At 39.3% G+C, this 20,623-nt stretch overlaps 1 protein-coding gene across 1 annotated transcript; it reads left to right on the top strand.

Annotated features, from left to right (window-relative positions):
- Positions 1 to 419: 419 nt before the first annotated feature.
- LOC107186544 (N-acetylgalactosamine kinase) lies at positions 420 to 19,676 on the top strand. The gene is made up of 10 exons (XM_015574437.1): positions 420 to 534; positions 2,809 to 2,968; positions 3,307 to 3,474; positions 6,209 to 6,416; positions 11,890 to 11,998; positions 12,455 to 12,612; positions 13,778 to 13,918; positions 14,707 to 14,821; positions 16,779 to 16,983; positions 19,234 to 19,676. The coding sequence occupies exons 2-10, from the start codon at positions 2,811 to 2,813 to the stop codon at positions 19,397 to 19,399; spliced, it is 1,428 nt and encodes a 475-aa protein (XP_015429923.1). The 5' UTR covers positions 420 to 534; positions 2,809 to 2,810; the 3' UTR covers positions 19,400 to 19,676.
- The last annotated feature ends 947 nt before the right edge of the window (positions 19,677 to 20,623 follow it).

Genomic DNA, 20,623 nt, shown 5'->3' with positions numbered 1-20,623 from the left:
CCTGTAACAATTATTGTCAACGACAAAAACAGTCAACCGACGATCGAAGAATTCCCATTTTCGACAAATTTAACGATTCATTTCGTACAAATTTCTGTGTACCTCGTAAGAGCTCGTTTATTGTAGCATAAGAATGTATATATGGACAAAAACCTAAATCAGGGTAGTAGAGCTACAGGAACTTGAAAAATTTTCTATAGCAGCGCATATGTTTGAACCCGCCAAATCATATTACGTACACGTAATGTGAACGACACTATAAAGCTGAAAGAGTATTCATCAGATTCTTAAACAAATTGAATCTCCCGCCGAACCACGTTTCAGGCGTCACGTGTCAGTGGCGACGTCAGCGGTGATCATTGACACTTTGTATGAACGGCTGATTCTGATCGATAAGCAGCATAATTCCGCCGCGTCCTCAACAGTTCTCAAAAAGGGCATCGAAATAAACATTACGTGTTTATGTGGTTAATCGAGCACGATAACGTTACTTATCAGCATTCCACGGAACGAAAGCACTGGCTGCAGTCGCAGGTATGTCAATTACATTGCTTTAATTCACCTACTATCCTTTATTCTAAATAATATCGCGGAGAGCCACGTTGTACATTCCGCTTCCGCCTTTACACGAAAAGCTGACGCAGCAACAGCCGGCACTAGTTCGCTTACGCGCGCGTACGCGCATTTATGACGTTTAATGTACCTATACACTTGTAAACTCTTCGCCACATATTTAGAAATATGTATATTACTTTGCATATTAACTTGTTAACTATATCGTTACTGTTTCACACAGTTTTTTATCTTTATTAAAGTAATATTATTGTATACTTTTACCTTAAGGCGTACCTTATTAACGCAGTATGTTGGGAAATTAATAAAACTGACATTAAAAAATAAAACCGATAATATTATATATAAATAAATAATTTTAAAAAATATGAGAATTATGATTACATTGATATTGAATTATGTAACCGTTTTTTAAATAACCGTTACTTCAAGATATCAAAGTGAATTTTTAAAACGATATAGATATCGAAGTGAAGGTCATAAGGTACTATTAATAAATTAAACAATGTATGAATATCATTGCACGGAGTAATTCCTACAATAAGTTCCGATTTGATAACGGAAAATACAATATATAATGCTCGTTCTCACCAATTTGAAATGCAGATACGCTCATACCGCCGTGTACGTAACATCAGTCTTAATCCAAACGGGATTGTGTGGCGCGGATTGATTTCTGATAATCTTCGTTCCTGAATGTGTCATTAAACTTTTAACGTATCGTGATAATTGTTAACAATAACAATTCTGGTTTATTATCGCTGAAATTCTTGGACGGTCTGTGTGCTCGGTTCGAACACTCGCGACTGGATCTGCTGGGTGTTCTGGCTACTGGCGCCACTTGTGTCCAATTCGAGAACCTCTAGAGCGAGCCTACGTAGGGCGGGACGATTCGGGTAATTCAATTTTTTATTTTCACGATTGAAAATTTCTCGTTAAAAATAACATAATTATAGCCTTGATAAATGCACAAAGAGTTATAGTGTGTTTCATGTTAATATTATAATTTCTCTTGGTGTTTTGAAATATTCTATTTGTTATTTAGGTTCAGTTATATTCACGTTGATTTTTTATACCAGTCAGTTGTATTTAATGTTATTATACTTATATAATTATACAAGCAATGCGTCGAAAGGTCTGCGAAAAGGTCAGGTATTTTAATTCATTAATGAAAACCAGTTATCGTGAACTCCGTCGAACATTCAAGTAGGCAATTACTAAATCTTCTTGAACTCCCTACTTACGAATCGTTAATATCACAGCTACCACTCCGTAGAAGATACTCCGTAGAACAATTTGCGATCGACTGTGAATATTTAAGCAACTGTTAAAAACATATTTTCACGTTTACAAGCTATGTTGTTACTCGGATGAGACTCTCGATCGATGTTTGAAACATGTATGAAATACATTTGCATTTTTGCGAACATTTGCATTTTTAAAGTTCCGCGTGGAAGTGAAGGAAACAGGAAAACGTTTTAATCGTGGCTGTATCATCGAGTGCGTCGATAGCCGAGAGCGTTTACATAGTTTATTGCACCGATAAACATAGATCTACGACCAGTATGATTCATCGTGTGATTATTACGTGTGATGCACACAAGTTCCAAGAATTCACGTTAATTTGTGCACATCGAACACTTTTCTTATCCCATTGAAAAACGAAGTATAGAACTTTATTTATAGAAATGATCATATCAAAGACCTAAGTTAAGAAATTCAAATTTTCAGAAGCGGAAATTAACGTTGTGTGTTTCAGATTTTATAAACCAGGAACTCAATGTACTTAGAATGCAAAGGGTAGATTCCTATTAACTTTTTCATTTCAATTCAACTGAAGCTTCCAACAGTTTAGGACAGATCAAGCGAACGAGCTCGCTATCTTCTCCAGCCACGTAATTACATCAATGGCGTTGACCTCGTTCGCGATTGTCATTCGGAGACATCATCGTTCGTTGGACAATCCGTTCTGACAGCGAGACAATTTTCACGTTAAATTTTTGCTCTGTCGTTTCTGAATTTCTAATTGGTAATTGAATTCTTAACCGTTTCTACACTGAAAAAGTATGTCCCCTGGCGAAGAAATTCAAATTTCCCGCGTGAACGAAAGATTCTTTGAAAAACAGCAGAGTACGATCAATTCGGTTCAAATGAAATGAGTCGATATTAGTTAAAGATAAAAGTTTCAAACAAATTTACAATATTACTTGGAAGTTATATATGAATTTGTTTTAGAAATGTCACACAACACCAATGGAAAGTGCGATGCGGAAGTGGATAGGGTTCCCATTTTCCGGCCGGATGAGAAGATTCAAGGGAGGCTGAACACTTTGGCTGCACACTTCAAGAAGAAGTACGATGTTCGACCTTCATTCTTCGTCAGAGTTCCAGGAAGGTATTTAACACTTCTAAATATTTAAAACCGATAGTGATATTAAGTTCAGTTACCTGGCTATTTTACCTAGAACACAGGATGCTTTTTTTTATTTGCAATTTCCAAGGTTCTTAATTTGTTTAACTTGACAGGTTCGTTTATTTTTGCTGCGTCCTCCTGTCGGTTATGTTAACTAGTTATTATTTTATCTACAGTTCTAAAATACCAAATTGAAATCATAGCAAATTGAATTCTAATATTGTTCGCTTAATGGTTATTTCCGCCGTCCCCGATGACTTCCATTTACCGAAGGGAGTGGGGAGGTGATAATTGAATTTATTTTGTACGTCCGTTCATAGAGTTAATTTAATTGGCGAGCACATTGATTACTGCGGATACGCTGTTTGTCCCATGGCCATCGAACAGGACATTCTCGTTGCCGTGGCTGTCTCGCCTGACAATGAAATACGTCTTACCAACCTGGACTCCAAGTATAAAGATTTCCAGTGCGACTTTAAAGATGTCAGGTAAGTAAGCCCTTTATCGTATAATCTTTAATAATACCATGTCCCTTCCTGATTATCTTCGATCATCCGCGTCGAATCCTCCTAATCATCTTTGGCCTACCTTCTCAAATTTCTCCGGTTATCTTTTCACCGACATTCTCGTACCCTTCTTGGCCATGCTTGGCCAACTTTCGCAAATTTCCTTTGATGATTACTATAAATCCTCGAGAAGGTTTAAATAACCATTGAGGTTAATGAATGTGCGTTAACTTCCTCTTGAATTTTGCGTGATGACGGCTAGTCCCCTGTTTAAATTAACACTATCAGCTACCAGTTTATTTCAAGTACGTATTTTTTAGTCTTTGAACTTTACTTTAGCACACTTCTATTTATCTCTTCGATCAACCACGAAGACAACAATATAGTCACTAAAAGCATTTGTGTACCTACACTAAAAGTTTTATCACAAACCCCTTGGTGACTGATTCTACATATAAATAACTTCAAGGATCACTATAAAAAAAACCGTGTACCTATGTTTTTCGATCAACCATCGCTCGCCTCGGCGGGGATCGATTAATCCCCAAAAAGAATAACAACAGGATATTTTTCGCCGTGGCACCGAGAGCTACGAGGAAAACCTATTTCTGGCTCCGATAATCGAAACTTTCGTCGCGCCGCGGTTCTGTATTTTCCTTCTTTGGCGAAGATTCGCGGAAAGTTACTGCAAAATTTCCACCTCCACGCGCCGCGAAACATCGGAATGCAATCTCTCGGGGCCGAGGAGAAATTTCTGACCGGTTGTTGTGCATTTCCTCTCGCGGGAAGGATAAAAATGAAACGCTCGTCCCGACGACGTGGAACTAATTCGTCGTTGGAAACGTTTCCCACCTGAATCTGTCGCGTCGGATTAAAGGGATCGCGATGACATGAAAAGTGGAACAATGAAAGGCAGCGCTCGTTCTCCCGTAATTTCATTATTTCGCCGCGATGCTTAGCGGCCGTCAATTGGAATCGCCAACAGCGCTGCGGCTGCGAAGGAAATAGACAAGGGAACGATCGTTACAACATGACCGTCGGAATTTCCCCGTGGAGAATTATTCTTCGCGGGGCTGCAGACTCGAGGAATCAGCGAAACGTCGAGATGTCACGCGGGTAGAACCCGGGAGAGATTAGGGGATGGGGGTGAAATTCAAACGAGGACGCAGGACGAAATGTCTGGAGAACCGTTTGATTCGTGTTTATAAAATATAATAAGTTGTGAAGATCTTCCTACTTTTGAAAAGATGATTTTTAGAGAATTAATATAATAGAAAACTATCTCTAGCAATCCACAAAAGGGGCTTTATTCATTCTCGATTGCGGTTCTCCGTTTTCCATATCGAATCGGTATCATTTTCGGTCGTTTTGCAATCGGTCAGTTTCAAAGGAACTCGCCCGTAAAACGTCGGAGGGAAAATATTTGCGGAAAAATAACACGAACTGGAAGTTGGTTGGATGTGATCAGAACAACAGTTGCCGCGTTTGTTGCTTATTACGTGAGAATTGTCGCGAGTTACTTACAGCCGATTCTCTTTATTGAGCGTGAAAATGCTGTGTGAAGAACCTCGTAGAGCTCATAGCTCACCGGCGGCTTCATATTTCTGAAACTTATTCGTGGCGACCGAACCGAGAAATTTCTCAAGCGGTTCTGGGCTCTTTCATGGATCGTTTAAAAGTGCAATTCCCTGTACGATCGACTACGATAAGTTGAAACGGAGTCACTGGAATCGATGTCTTTACGACGATCGCTGGTTCTACTAGGTTTCTTTAAAACCGATTTTCATCCGTTGCCCCGTTACGATCAAATTGGCCTAAACGTTCTTTATTAATTTCCTTCAAGTAGAGAACCAGTCTTTCGTTCCTCAAATCAGGGATCACGAGAGATTCTGCTTTGGAATATTTTAATTCCCGAATAAATGAAATCGTAGAGATATATTAAGCATTCACAAGAGATCAGACTACAGTTTATGAAATCTCGATGAGGCAGAAAATGGAAAATTTTATTATATATCAGTGCCAAGTCTCTTAAGCGTTTCATTATTATACGAAATTAGGATCAGAATTCGACAAGCAAATTTTAGTGTTCAATTTTAGAAGCAATTTAGTCTTCTGTTCGTAACCTGAATACAATAATGCTCCAGGGAATAGAAGCAGAACTTGTTGCACCGTCTCTGATTAATCCTTTTCCCGTCGAGAAGAAACCGTAAACTTTCCCGTAAAATAATCGCGGTCTCTCCGACGAGAGAGAAAAACAAACTAATGAGAATGAAAAGAGTAATATGCAGGCGGGCAGCGTAATTCGCGATCTTTCTGTTATACCTTTCATCATTCTCTGTAATTCCTCCCGGTATCTTCCCGACAAATTCATTCGTTTGTACCACTGGCGTTTGTAAACGATGTTGTAAATGGAAATATTTCTTATAACAACAATAGAAAAACATTGTAATATGCGAACATAAATGTTTCCTTCGTTTAACAAATTTGAAAAGAGTTAGAAAATTTTCCATTAAAAGTACACAAAAACAAATTAAACTTAGCTAATGTAATTATAAAAAACACGGTTGAAATCGTAAAGTCGTCAATTTATGCAAGTGGCTCAAATAATTAGACCATCCAACTGTATGTTGCGCTGTTTGTTATGAGACGCGCCCCTTGTAATAATTTAAAGGCACTGGGGTACTAAGAAGCGAGCTAAATTCGTAATTTCCCGCAGCGTTTGCGTCGAGGACGCCGGCGGTGGCCCGGACTGGTACAAATATTTCCTCTGCGGCGTGAAAGGCGCCCTCGAAGTGATCCCGGAGAAGGGCGTGCCTTCGGGGATCCTGGCTGCAGTTTGGGGAAACATTCCTCCTAATTCAGGGCTCTCGAGCTCGAGCGCTCTCGTCTCCGCCGCTGTTCTTCTTACCGTTCACGCCAGTCAGGTGAGCAACGCCCTTCCCTGTTATCTTTTTCATCAGCTAACATTTATACGAACCTACGTTCCCCCGTAATACACGTCTGAATACACGTTCATCCATTCCCCTTGAATTTACGTTCATATCATTTCCTTTGAATGCGTGTTCCCCTAACTTTCCTATCGACAGTTTGCGCGTCACAGAACATAAATGATAAATAAGATAAAACCCCGTGTAACACGGTGGTTACGTACCTATGAATTAAGTTATGAAATTAATACCGAAACCGATATTACCAAAATCGATATATTACCGAAAACCAAAATAAATACCGGTATTTTTTCGGTTTTTCTATTATATACGTGGCAGGGACTTCTACCTGGAAGTCCCTGGTTTCACGATGTCTATTATTCAGGGAGACCTATACGTACATACAAAATACAGGATTAGATTCCGAAAACTAACAGACCTACACTATTCTATACAGTTCTGTAACAATAAGTGTGTCAGAGTGAAATAGTGTTATGGGAACGCCGTGTTATATTGGAGTCGCCTGCTACGTCAACGGAAGCAAATTTTACGATAGAAATAAATCGAAGAAATTCCAAACTGGTTAGACGTCATAAGACGAAGTTGCCCTTTAAGTTTCGTCCCTTAAAGGTTGAAACTTTTTTAACAACCCTTAACGCACGGGGAAACGCTTAGAGACCGGTTCTCGAAGGGCGTACGAGTTTCAGACTTGCCACAGTTAGGGGAATCTCCATGCAAATAAGCTTGTTCAACACTTCGAACGAAAGTTTCAATGTTTCAGTTACCTCGAAAGTATTCGATCATCGTTTGTAATCTCACGTATGAAAATATAGTGTTTAGTAATGTTTGCATTGATTCCTTTTCGTTCGTTCCAATTTTTAGGCTGGTCTTTGTGGAGTCAGTAAGGGAGAGATGCATTACCAGAGTTTAATATCACTGGATTCTATAACGGATCGTCACTTAATAACTCGCAACGAGTTAAGAGTGGAGATTTCGGAGTTTGAACGTGATGCAAACTTCAATACCCTCGTGAGGATATCCTCTACACTGGTCGGAGGAAGTTTCCAGGAATCCCAGTTCCCGTAAGTCCTTGCTTAACCATCGAGCCCTTCACGTAGATCCTGAGTATTAATAATCCTGTGGCAAGGGATGGTTTCTTCGCTGCTGAAAGTAATTAAAATATTAAATTGTACAAGTAAGTTATTGCACGATAAAGTGCCAAGTACTGATTCACGAAGAAATTGTGGATGTTGCGCGTAAAGAGGTTTTATTATGTAACCACCGACAAGTCTACTAACAAGCAAACTTTTCTTTTAATTATTCTTTTGGCCAAAGGGTTGATCTTAATTTAATAATACCTCTCACCGAACTGGAATTTATATAAAACAGTCTTAACAGAGACTGAAATTAATGTGAAAGTCTTCGGGTACCGTGTTTTAGGTGAAAAAATATTTAAAATTAAATATAACATCAACTAGGGGTTAATCGTTACAGTGAAACAGTTTAAAATTTATTTGCAATCACTATCGTTTAACTTCACAAAAAATACTTTCCTAGATAAAGAAAAAACGATATTCTTCAGCGAAACGAATCGTTCGCTAATCGCAGCATGTATCATTGGCACAATCCACCGTCCCAAATTGTCCGAGATTCCAGCTAATTACGCAATAACGTCGGCTAATGAAAGCTGCCGACCGCCATTTTTACCTTCGACCGTAATATTTCACCTGGTGATCATCCCCCTTTTCCTATTCACGCTCGATGCGAACGTTAATAACGTTTAAAAAATGACTGGAAATTTCTTCCCCAAGCCACCTCTGGGGATTAATTTCCTCCCCCCTCTCCTTAGAGGGTTCATGGGGCAGCGATCAACGTTCTCCACTGTCTGGAAAGAAATATCCTGACGTTTTACAGAGGTATACGATCTGTTTAGCGTCGCCTCTGAAAGAATCACCCTTGCAGAAGTTTTATCAAGAACGGGAGGGGAGGGATTCAAAAGAGCTAATCTTTCACCTGAAATTGCCTTTCCAGATAATCGCTGAGTTTCTGTTCGCTTTATACCAAGAAAACGGGTAATTGTCAGACGAAATAGTTACCACGTGTTGCACCCGCGAATATCAACAGCAGAATGTTAAGACATACAAAGTCAAAATGTTGACTATGCTCGTCACGCGCGGAACTTCTGTATTCCTTTAACATGCACGTGTGCTTTACGATATTGAATTTCTCGAACGCCTTCCCCGTAAATTCACAATAAATTAAACGCCCCGCTGGAACACTGCAATTAAGGGACTTTTATGAAACCCGGATAGTGCTCAGAGGAAGAGGACTCGCCGATTTTATTATTATTCCAAGAGGATCTCTTTCCTCGGTGGATTACTTAAGGAAGTTCGATCGTAATAGAAGAGGAATTTCATGGCGATAGGGACGACAGAGGAATTCTATAGGAAACGCGCACGTGATGCTCTTCAAACTTTTTTCACCTTACAATTACACCTACCGAAGGATTTTTACGAACAAGATTCTTACGACTTCGATGGATATTGAACGATTTTTTTAAATCGAACCCTTTTTTACATATTCCTACCACCTCGTGCCAATGGAAGAATTTCATGAGAGTGTCTTGGGTTACAGAAAATTCTTCTCATTATCTAGTATAATTACTTCGCTGTGGGAAGTCAAACAGACTCCTTTTATTCGCCAAACGATTCCGAGCTTTAAACCGAGAAAGAAAGATATTTCGTTGAAGGTACCAAAAGTGTTTCGCCAACAGCCCCCGAGCAGCTTAACTTCGAGATAAGAGAGACAATGCCTGCGAACTTACGCAACAAAAGGGGGAGAGGGAGAAGCAACCGCGCGACTCGACGGTGTGTTTATCGAGCGAATCACCGAGCACACAATGTTCCTCGTCGAGTCGCCATTCGTAAGGTAACGTGATTAACAATCAGCACGAGGTATCAGACGTCACGTTTCCCCGACTCTGGTGTCGCGACTGGAACACGTACACACACGTCACCCAATTCCTGGACCCCAAAGTGTATTAAGTCATACTTTTCAAACTTTAGAGGAGAGAAAATCAAAGGTGCGAAAACCTTGTAACTTTGGAACCGTTCGGTAAAAAGGGAGCGAGAAACAATCGCCACCTTCGAATTATTGAATGGATTTAAGACAAGTCTCTATACGTAGAAATTGTGAACTTTGCATTAATCCCCTATGTGATGAACTTTACACTGTTTTAAAAATATGAACTTAATATCATTTTTAGACTATTATGTACCTATATTAAAAACTAGACGATTTAAAACGAAATAATTTGTACCATCAGAAAGGGTGAAATATTTGATACAGAAAACATGAAAAATGTCATTTTTTCAAAAAGTGGATTTAATATACTAAGCGGCTGCCATGAGATTTGATAAAAAAAACTAAGGTTCCCTATTTAGTGAAGATTTTTATTTATAACTTACACAAAAATTAAACTGTTTATACTGAACTTCGCACGTGTCAAAATGAGAAGAAGACAATTACAAACGAATAAGTAAGAACGCTTCGAATGAAAGTAACACCAACCAAGTACGACTAAATTCTTTGGTTAGTCCTATAAACAATTCAGCCAAATTATAGAAAAATCTGTGTTTATCACTTCGTAAATATCCTCTATGATGTAACCCTACTTTCCGATCACCCTTGATACATCAAGGAGAATCTGAATTTTCGTTGGAAAAGTAGAATCTGGCCCTCCTTTCTCGTTCCTCGCCAGACACGCGATTTCGACCCATTTCTAGTCGCCGAAAGATCGATGAGGAAACTTCCCTAGAAACCCTAATGTCTCTTTCAGCGAAGTCACAGGAGCAAGACCTTCGAGATTATGCGAAATATCCAGCGGATACTCTCATACCTTCCTGTTCATTGAAAACCTACTCAGGATGACTTCCGTGCAGGCTAGTTACCGATCGAAGAGCACGATCGATCCCTCGATGTTTCATCGAACAGTTGTGACATCGTTATCTAGTCGTTACCCGAGTTATACCGAAGCGATTCGTGGCGCATACATCGCGATTCTGTCTAAACGAGATGATTTAGGATTCCGAAGCTTTCGTGGAATTAACGGAGAATCGAAAGTTGAATGTCTAATAACTCGATGGGCAGACTGTCGATGCGTATGCAAATTTATGCGAATATTAAACACCGATTTAGGCAAATGAGAATTTACTTCGTGTACCAGGAATTTCATTGAATGTGCATTCAGAGACGCTATAAATGTATGAATATTGACAGTCCTGCGATCAATCGATAAATTTTCTTCGCAAATTCAACCGACTGAGTAAGCTACATGAATTGTTGAGGACCCATGTGAAATTTCATTTTTCCCGGACTTTCCTCCGAATTTTTACTTTCATTGACATTAAATTTCAACGATTTGAACTTAATGGATAATTGTTTAATGTAATAGAAACTTTGATGAGTATCCCAGAATTGTTTCAGATTTTTTGAATGCCTAAAACAAAATTGTGCCTACCCAGTTGTGAAAAAGTATATTTATCTGCAGAGGGTTAAATGGTGCATTTTCCCGTCTTCTACGCGGATAGTTCTGATAAGATTGTTTAAGTTTATTGTTCGCCCCGTCTGTATTTCTCGAGAAGAGATATCGTTCCTTGGTTTCACTGGTGGAAGGTTCATCCAACGAGAGGACTTTCGTCCGGCAATTCACGCTGGAATTTCCAGCGTCACCTGAGAAGACATTTCCTCTGGTTCGGAAAGTTGAAAGCACCATTAACTCCGGGGAGCTGATTGATTGTTTGTGCCGAGCGTTGATGCATCGCCAGGACAAACAATTGTGACAATTACACCAAACGTAAAAGGTTCTTTCGTTTTGCTAAGAAAATTCGGATTTGTATTTAGCAATGCGTGATAAATAATAATGCAGTTATTTCGACAAATACTCATGGCGATTAAAGTTAACGTAAAAGGTACTTTTTGGGGGGGGAAAAATGTTGGTACTTGTACGTAGCAACGTGTACGAAATAATAATTCAGTTATTTCGGGTCTCTTTCTCTCGTGACTTTCAGGAGAATGGAATTCTGCTCAAGAGTTGGAACAATTTTAATTAGAGATTCGACAGCGCGCAAGTTTCGCTCGACAAAAATGGGAAAAGTTTGCTTTTCTATTTAAAGCATTTTTCGCGTGACTCCATGTTGCTTTTGCAATTACCGGGTTCGCTGAGAGGAGCAAATGTTTTTGAAAGAACGGAAAGTTTTCCATCGTTTCGTCGATCATATCGAAACGACGGAAATTTTTATAAAGTCACTCTTGACTTTTTCTAGCACGACCAGGTTGCAGAAGGAATTTTTTCACGATTTCGAGTTAATAGTTTCGATTCCTAGAATTGTTAACTGTAATCGTGAAGTTATCCTGGCGGTAAAATAATAGATTAAATGAATTTTAATCGAAGAACCTATTCGTGTTGCAGCACCAACTATCGAAACGTGAACTGGCTACCATCAGCGCCAATGCTGAAAGGTACATAGGCACGCAGGGCGGTGGAATGGATCAGGCTATCGCGTTTCTTGGGAAGGCTGGTGATTATCTCTTTTTTGTACAGAAACAAAATACTTGAAACCTTCTGCTATTCTTTAGCAACTTTCTATAGAAACGTTTATTAACACTAGAACTACCAAAGCCAGTCAAAATGACTGCTTAGTACACTCTAATAAAAATTATTATAATGTTGTAACAATACATTTTCTTAGATATTTCCCAAAATTACTCTCAACACGAAAATGACGAATTATTTGGAATATTTTAAAGAGGTTGTCTTGGTCATCGATCCAATAGAAATAGATATACATACAGTTTATCGTCGGTAGTTCTAGTGTTAATGGTGATATAACGATAACAAAATAAATATAAGGAAGTTATTGTAAAGAGATCGACAGCCTCATATAACAGGGAAATACTGCATTGGTGTTTGGAGAGACAAGTGATCGAATAATTTCGAACTATATTTATGATAACACTCGTCAATGTCCATGAAGGTTCCGCGATGCTGATCGAATTCAATCCGGTGCGCGGCACGATTGTTACTCTGCCCGAAACCGCGGTGTTCGTAATAGCGCACAGCCAGGCTTGTCACAATAAGGCTGCCACGACGGATTTCAATTTGAGGGTTGCTGAGTGTCGACTGGCTGCACAGGTAACGTACCCTCTTACGTAATCGAATATTTCAATTGAAACGTAGAATGATAAGAGAAGAAACAAAATTAAGGAAGTATAAATATAAGAAATAAAATTTAATTTTTTTTTTGGCAATATAGTGATATGAAATTCCTGTGATGGTACATTATGTCTCGTAACTATAAAACAATCTTGAAATTTTGTACTTAAGATTCAATTAAATCAAGTGTATTGCATCGTATTGAAAAGCAGTACTTCTCTGTAAAGAGAAATATTAGAGATTTGTGCACATCAAAATTTCGTTATTGTTTCATAGCTGTTCAGCCGAAACTGGGGGCTTCAGATAGTTTAGAGATTTGAAATGCAGTGTATAGCATTAAAATAACGTGTAAATTATGTAGAAATTATATAAAATAGCGATACTGATAATAAAGTATTGATTTAGGAATGAAAGAAATTCATTCAAGTGATTCCTTTGACGCAAGGGAAACCAATTTGCAATCTTTTAATACGAGGAGAGATGAAAGAACGTGAGAGAAGTCTGCCACGATAATGACGGCTCTGACAGTCAAAGACATATAACATTCAATTTGATTATTGGTTTCAAGCGACTATCGAGCATTCGAAGAGTTTCAAAGAGACTAACGAGATTGCTTTTCGATTAAATTTTACGGCTGTTACACAACGGACTTTGATCGATGCGCTTAGCACCCAGAGTTCCCTCTCTGTCTCGCGAAGTAACGAAGTACAAGTATGAAAACCATCCGAACAATCTTCTCCCGTTGCAAAATAACAAAGATTGCTGTCTATGGAATGGATTTCAGTTCGTGAAACAATTAACGAAAGGAATTCGACTGTTTTGTTGCGCAACCTTCGAAATATCAATGGAATGGAAGACGCTTTAACGTTGAAGGAAACATTTTGGTATGAAACTTCGTTCCCATAAAGAATAATTCTGAAGATTAATTCGGTGCAATGTGATTTTTCATGAAACTTTAAATTTACTTCGAAGACGTAGTGTTTTCGTAATCGTTGAAAAATTCAAACCTTGAGAAGTTCATCTTTATTTCGGAGAAATATATACAAAAAGTAGGAACACCGTGGAGGATAGATGAGAACCCATGAATATTCCATGAGCTACTGCGCGCGATTTATTTTCATCGTAGCTGTTTCCGTGTTCGCAGATAATAGCAAAGAAAAAGAACAAGGACTGGGAACATGTGCAGAGATTAATCGACATCCAAGAGGCACTCGACATCAGCGTGGACGAAATGGTTTCTGTGGTAACCACCGACCTTCACGAGGAGCCATATACCTTAAACGAGGTATGCACTTGACGTAGAGCCCTAATAATAAGGTCATCGATATCTTTCATCAATATTGAGGTATCGAAAGAACTCCCCGTGTTAATCGTCGCGAAGAACAAATGAACGATAGAATAAGTCGAATGTGTCACAGAAAAGAAACTCAATAGCATGTGAAAATTGGGTGATCGTCTGGGTGAAACTAATTTATAAGCAAATAATGCGCTTAAATGATCACAGTCGTGGACATCGATAGTTCACTAAACAATAACTAAATCCTACTAATAGCAAAAATATTTTACTTGAAAATCAATTGCTAAATTTAACAATAATGAAGGACGAACAATATATGAAAACGAATTGTAATATCTTTCAAGTTGGTTTAAGTTTAAAAAGGGAAAATGAAACTTACTTAAGACTTATTTATACTTTGTTTGTTCGCAAAGAGTGTTCTTCGATAATTCAGTGTTCCTCAATTTCCTCGATTCATGTTGATACCAGGGTCATGTCCGTAGCAGTCTCTAATCTTCGTTGTAGGAACTAGGGATACGACCCTCGTAATGGCACGATCACTGCCAGACATTATTGATGGGGACATTTTTGTACTATTTCAAGTCGACGGCCTGATTTTTTTCCTTACACTGACATTTTCAGCTTTATGTAATAACCCCCTTATACCGATGACTCTCAGATATCGGAACCCATTTTCTCCAAAGATAGAGATTCAATTCGTCCAAGTTTTAAATACCAATGATTTAACAGCTTTATCGTGTGGTCATTATTAGCAGAAATGCAAATTGCTTATTTAGATCTGCAAGAACCTGGATACAACGATCCAGAAGCTCAAGGAGATCTCGTTCCTGGGATCTTTCAGCGACTCCCAAACGTTCAAGCTCAAACAACGGGCCCTGCACGTGTATCAAGGTAATGGGTCCTTTTTAAAAGAAATTGATGTACGACTAATAGAAAGCTATTATTCCTGATTCGCGGTAGGTCATATTTATCAATACGAAAATGTTCCCGGGAAACAGGCAGGAGTAAGGCAACGATTCCTTGTCCCACCATTTTTCTCGAAGGTGTTCCGCTCGATTGCGCGTGCACTTTCACGGGAATAATTCATATATGCAAATGTTGATGTTACTTACAGGGAAGGCAATCTACTGGTCTCTGAATAATGAAGGAATTCTGACCATCAGGTCACTTATTGTAAAATATAGGACGTTGAAGAAAAATGCTGCAGCATTTATAGAACCGTCAGTTATAGATCAGTTTTATAATTCTGTTATTTACATATCCATTTTCATCATGGTTCTCCAATACCATACGCCATTTTTATCAAGCAAGACGTCGAATGGCAATTTCATATTTAAACTATTCTATTAGTCTATTAGTCACTGAAGCAAATTAAAATCACCATGAAACTTTAAGAATCGTTCTCCAATCGATTTACAAATCGCTCGCCATTTCGTCACGACGTTCTTCATTCTGTGCGGAAAATTTGAATCTCTCGATCGGAAGCAGTTTCGTTCCAACTGATAAACACTTAAGAACTCAACTTTCTAGATGATTTACCAGGTGATAAATACTGTCTCGAACCTTCAGAGAGTCTCCTGTTCACTCAATTCACAATTTGATGACAAGTTCAGTTACAAATTTCTGTTACAAAAGCCCGTTGATTGCCGAGCGCGAGCACTTACACCTGTTCCTTTACGAAGCAATGAATTTTCACGACAGCAAGCGCATCGATTGCGGTTATTGTTCATTCTCCCCTTTGTACTGTGTTCCGACGAATCCATAAAATTTATTGCTCTGGAAACGCAACGGAAATCACGTGTAGAACGCTCCACCATTGTCTCGTTTTTTTGTTCGTCGCCACGTTTCCATACGCGAAACCGATCAATGGTCAGATCTCATTAGTTCGATAAATTTCCTTTGACAGCCGGGCGAAATATTCAGCGTTCGAAATTCATATTGAAAATCCAACGAAATTCAACCCCCTATATAGCGGGGACTCGTTATGACTGTCACGCCCATGCGGATAATAGCAACTCTCTTTACCTAAGCTACTTAATACGATTGAATTTCATGCATTTAACATCGACGCAACGGGGCGACACGCTCGCTATATTTTCAGGAACGATCCGTGCACGCGAGAACGATACAGGGTGATTCATATTCATTTTCCGGATGGATCGCGTTATTACGGTTAGGCAGTCAAGGGCGATTTGTCATCGTGATTGTCTTGCATTCTAGTTTCTAAAATTATCCGTAAACAACACTTGTACTTCCATTTTTTTAAAAAGTGGGTAGTAAAAAAATATATTCTCTGTACTGAATTTTGTCTCATAATCAGTTTCCCCGTACAGAAGTTTTATTCAGTCAGAAGACAAGTATCGTTTTATTAATTCTTAATATCTGCGGAATCAAGCTGTCTAATCTAATAGTAAATAAAGTATGGAGGTAAAAAATGACCATTTCGTAGATCGCTTGGACAAGAAAAATTCTTGCAGGACAAAAAAAAGTAGGTCAAATGTGAAAACGGAGCAATAATCGAGCTCACCTGACTGTCACTTCTACTCATCTCAACAATAAATACAAATCATTTAACAACAAAGATAGATCTCGGAATCCTGAAACCAATGATATTTGTTTCAGTCGCATACAGCTATTAGTGCATGAAATATTTAATGTTCAGTGCCGATGAGCCTTCGAGCACTTGTCGAGGATTTAGTGTAACCAGTACGACCGCGATGATTCAGCCTGTAGAGTGCTATATATATGTTATAAATGCACACGCGCCAGCGACGTTTCCTTGTACGCGCTATTGCCGCGATTATTAAGTTTCGATCGATTAAACGGTCGTATGGACCGCGTGTTTTAGAGGCGGGCCGAGTGGTGGCATTCCGGCGTGTGTGCGAGGAGAACGCGTTAATGGAAGCGGAGAAGCTCCGTGAGCTAGGCGGCCTGATGTCCGGGAGCCACGGGAGCCTGAACAAATTGTACGAGTGCAGCCATCCAAGCGTCGACGGGCTCGTCGAGAGGTCCATGAGTTGCGGTGCGCTCGGCGCTAGGCTCACCGGGGCCGGGTAAGTCTGAACGGAGAAAAGTGGAAACCCCCCACACCCCTCATTCGCGACCCGGAGGACCCGTGAATTCAATTTAAGAATGGACAGATACGATAGATACCCCTCGTATGATCAAACGGAACGACGGAAAGGAGATTCCGTCGGATCGTTGATTCGATTTAACCCACTGCGCGGTGCTTGGATCCTTATGGAACCGAGTTTTTAAAAGCTTCATCTATCTCATCAACCTGTGAATCGTATTTATGCTAAAAGATAATGTTGAGTTACGATGGAAATAATGTTTTAACCACCTCACTGCATTTTTCTGGTATCTTGTGCAAAATTTTTTAAGGAAAAGGACACCGAACACGATGTTATTTGAATCGTTTACAATTTATCAGAAGCGATCAGAATGAGATAACATGAAATAAATAAATATGATACAAATGTATATAATGTTTGGTGTAAGTTTCAATTCGATCATCGGTTAGATTTCAAATCAATTATTTCATGGAACATTATGACAATTTTGAGTATATTCAAAGTTTGTTAATGCAGATTATAGATAAGTATTTCAATATTTAATTTTTTTTAACGTTAGAATGCATGGTCTTCTTTAAATAGCTACACGAATGCAGTTCGAATTGGATTGCCAGGTATTACGTAATTTCTAATTAGAAACAGGTACAGGGAAATGAGATCATTAATTAAATTGCGTTTTGAGGGAGGTCGTTGGGAGGTTGAACCGAATAAAAAAGTTCCATAAGTATAATACACAAATTTGCTCCTTAAGATAAATGTTAGCCGAACATAATCAACAGGATGAAGCTTCTACAAATTTGACCTTAGCAGTCAGACGACGATTACATTCTCGTTAGTTCCATTGATGGATGAGATGTGAAAGTAATGCCCCGATAAAACAGTCTTATCGATCACTGTGCAATACAAGCAAGAGATTCTCGGAATTATTTGTTATCATGGAAAGTATCTCATCAAACATAATACTCCAAAGACACCAGTCACGTAAACCGTGAGTTGATCTTGTACAACAAAATGGTTATCACATCGAATCACGCGAAACAAGTCGAGCCATTATTTAATTATTGCATAAAGGATCTTTGATCTGTTCGTGGTCCGATAATGTCCGCCCAGCCTGCCGAATGTATGTCTGTTGACAAGTTCGTGACACACCTCGGAACTCCGCCAGTTACGGAACTTCCTTTATAACCTAGCAACGATGAGTTTCATCCCCCTCCTCCTGATAACCGGCGTTTCGCCAATGGGAAACGGCCGCGTAAAATTCCCGTGGATCGAACACGGAAGAAGCCGGGGGCCGGAAACGAGCGCCAGGGTAGAACGGGTTAATCGTTTTACGATGAAAACGGGACGGAACTTTATATCCAAGCGCGCGGAGGCCGGCCTCGAGGACATCTTAAACGACTTTAAAAATAAGTTCGACTGTATTTCAAACTTCCACGATTTCACGTGACGCAATTTCATTCGGGTACTTCCTCCCAACCCCTCCGGGCGTCGAGATCCTCCCCGAAATTAATCACAGCATGGTTTTCCTTGGGTTTGATCCTCCTTGGAAGTGGGGCTGATCAACCTGCTTGAAATGAACGGCGGAGGGAATTGATGTTGTAAACATTGTAAAATGTTTAGAATTTATAGCCGAACCAGAATGATACAATAAATTGTTTAATTTAATTTATACCAAAACAGAAAGTAGAAAGGAGTTTATATTTTTTTTTTCACGACCTTTCAATGTCGAATGCAACACTCCTGCCGAGGGGATGTATCAAATCGATCCAAGGGTGTGTTTGAATTGCCGGCTTAGTGTGCCAATGAAATTGCTTTTACAGCCTGGGAACACGCGATTATGGTCTCTATGTTGTTTCGAAATTTTTTTGTTTAAATTACTAAATTTATATTGACTTCGATTTGACTTCGTTCCGATAATTGCGTCTATCGTTTGATCCAAAGATTTGGAAACACTGCATAAATTATAAGATACGACAATCTTAAAAAACTGTAACTGATCGTAGAGATTAATAGCATTCAGGATGAACTGTCAGGAGAGAATTTATCGCACAAGATAAATGATTCCAATCGTCTGAACAACAATTTATAATCGAATACAACTTACACCGCTATACAAACGTCTATCACGGTTTAGAATCGATCGAATCGTTCGACCACGATATTCCACGATGAATTAGTGAAAGTATAACCATCCGGAACACAGAGCTGAGGGTTTTCATTTTTATGCAGGTGGGGCGGTTGCATAGTGGCCATCACAACGAAAGACAAGGTTTTCCAATTTGTGGACGCATTGAAGAAGGAGCTCGCTCGCGATGAGATAAAAGATGGATTCAAGCTCGACGATCTGGTCTTCCCCACGGAACCGAACCAGGGAGCGGCTATTTATACGACCTAGTTTCCCTAGCCATCTTTTACCGACCTCTTCTTGAATTTTAGAAAACGTCCTATGGACAGTCGATATATTTACCAGACCGTAACTAGTAGTTGTCATGTTATTTCTCTATACACCAATGTTATGTTGAAAAAAAAAATGGTAGTCGAATCAATGGAAATTATATCTTGCCAGATGTACCTATCTTTGCGGACGCAAAGTTTTGAGAAGAGGCTGAACTTCGAAATAACATTTACCGTAGCATTTAATATAGCTCTTTGAATGATTAGCGAAACTGCTTCGTGCAGTATACAGGGTGATGCGATCGAAGGGTCGAGGAACTTCCAAGAACTTCGATAGCACGAATATTCCAACTTTTCTGACACTGTGCCAGTTCGTAGAAGACCTCGATAAAAATATGATACGGTATTTGTTTCGTGCCAGTTTTTCGATCTTCAGGGTGAAAGCAACACTTGAAGATTAATGTCTGTTACTCCATTTTTCCTGTACGTTTCGAGAACCATAAAACTATGTAATAAAATCGTTACAAATTTCTAATTCGGATGAAAGATTAAAGATTGTTTTCGTATTTCCTTCTCGGGTAAAAGATTTGTTCAGAATTAACTGAACGTTGAAGGTAATTACTACCACTCTGAAGATCTCTACTTTAATGCAATTGTCTTTCTACGTTCCTCTTAATTTCTCGATCCCTTCACCGCCAATGAGTCACCCTGTATACGATACAAACCATAAAATAACTTTAATTCTGCCAGTACCCCACATTCAATATATTTTGCATAGTCAACACCCACTGCGTGAAATACAGAAATATGTAATATCACCCCCATCGATATTTCAAAACATCCTTTCCAACTTTCTCCCAGGATAACTCATGAATTTCGTAGAAGTCATGGTAAAGTAATCTCTGTGAGTCGTCTCAGATTGATTTACCAGCACACGATCGTGAATGGAATCCTGCGGGAAACAAAGGGTACACTCGTCATCGACATCGTGGGACACCTCCTGGACAGACTCGAATCGACGATCGTTAACGGTCAACAAAGGAGTTACGCGACGAACAGAAGGACTTACGGTAGCGAGCCTAGAACTTCTGTCGGGGCTTGAAAGGGTGAGGCGGAACAGAATTTGTCAAGGGAATATTTCCGTTCGACCTACATCCGTCCGAGAATGTTCTTACATGATCCAATCCTGAGAATTCTGTCACGGACACGGAAATTAGAGTCAGCT

The sequence above is a fragment of the Dufourea novaeangliae genome, unplaced genomic scaffold (genome assembly GCF_001272555.1).
Source record: "Dufourea novaeangliae isolate 0120121106 unplaced genomic scaffold, ASM127255v1 scaffold65, whole genome shotgun sequence".
In the NCBI taxonomy this organism is placed as follows: domain Eukaryota; kingdom Metazoa; phylum Arthropoda; class Insecta; order Hymenoptera; family Halictidae; genus Dufourea; species Dufourea novaeangliae.
Note: the sequence above shows the minus strand (reverse complement) of the source record. Positions and strands in the feature narration are given on the sequence as shown.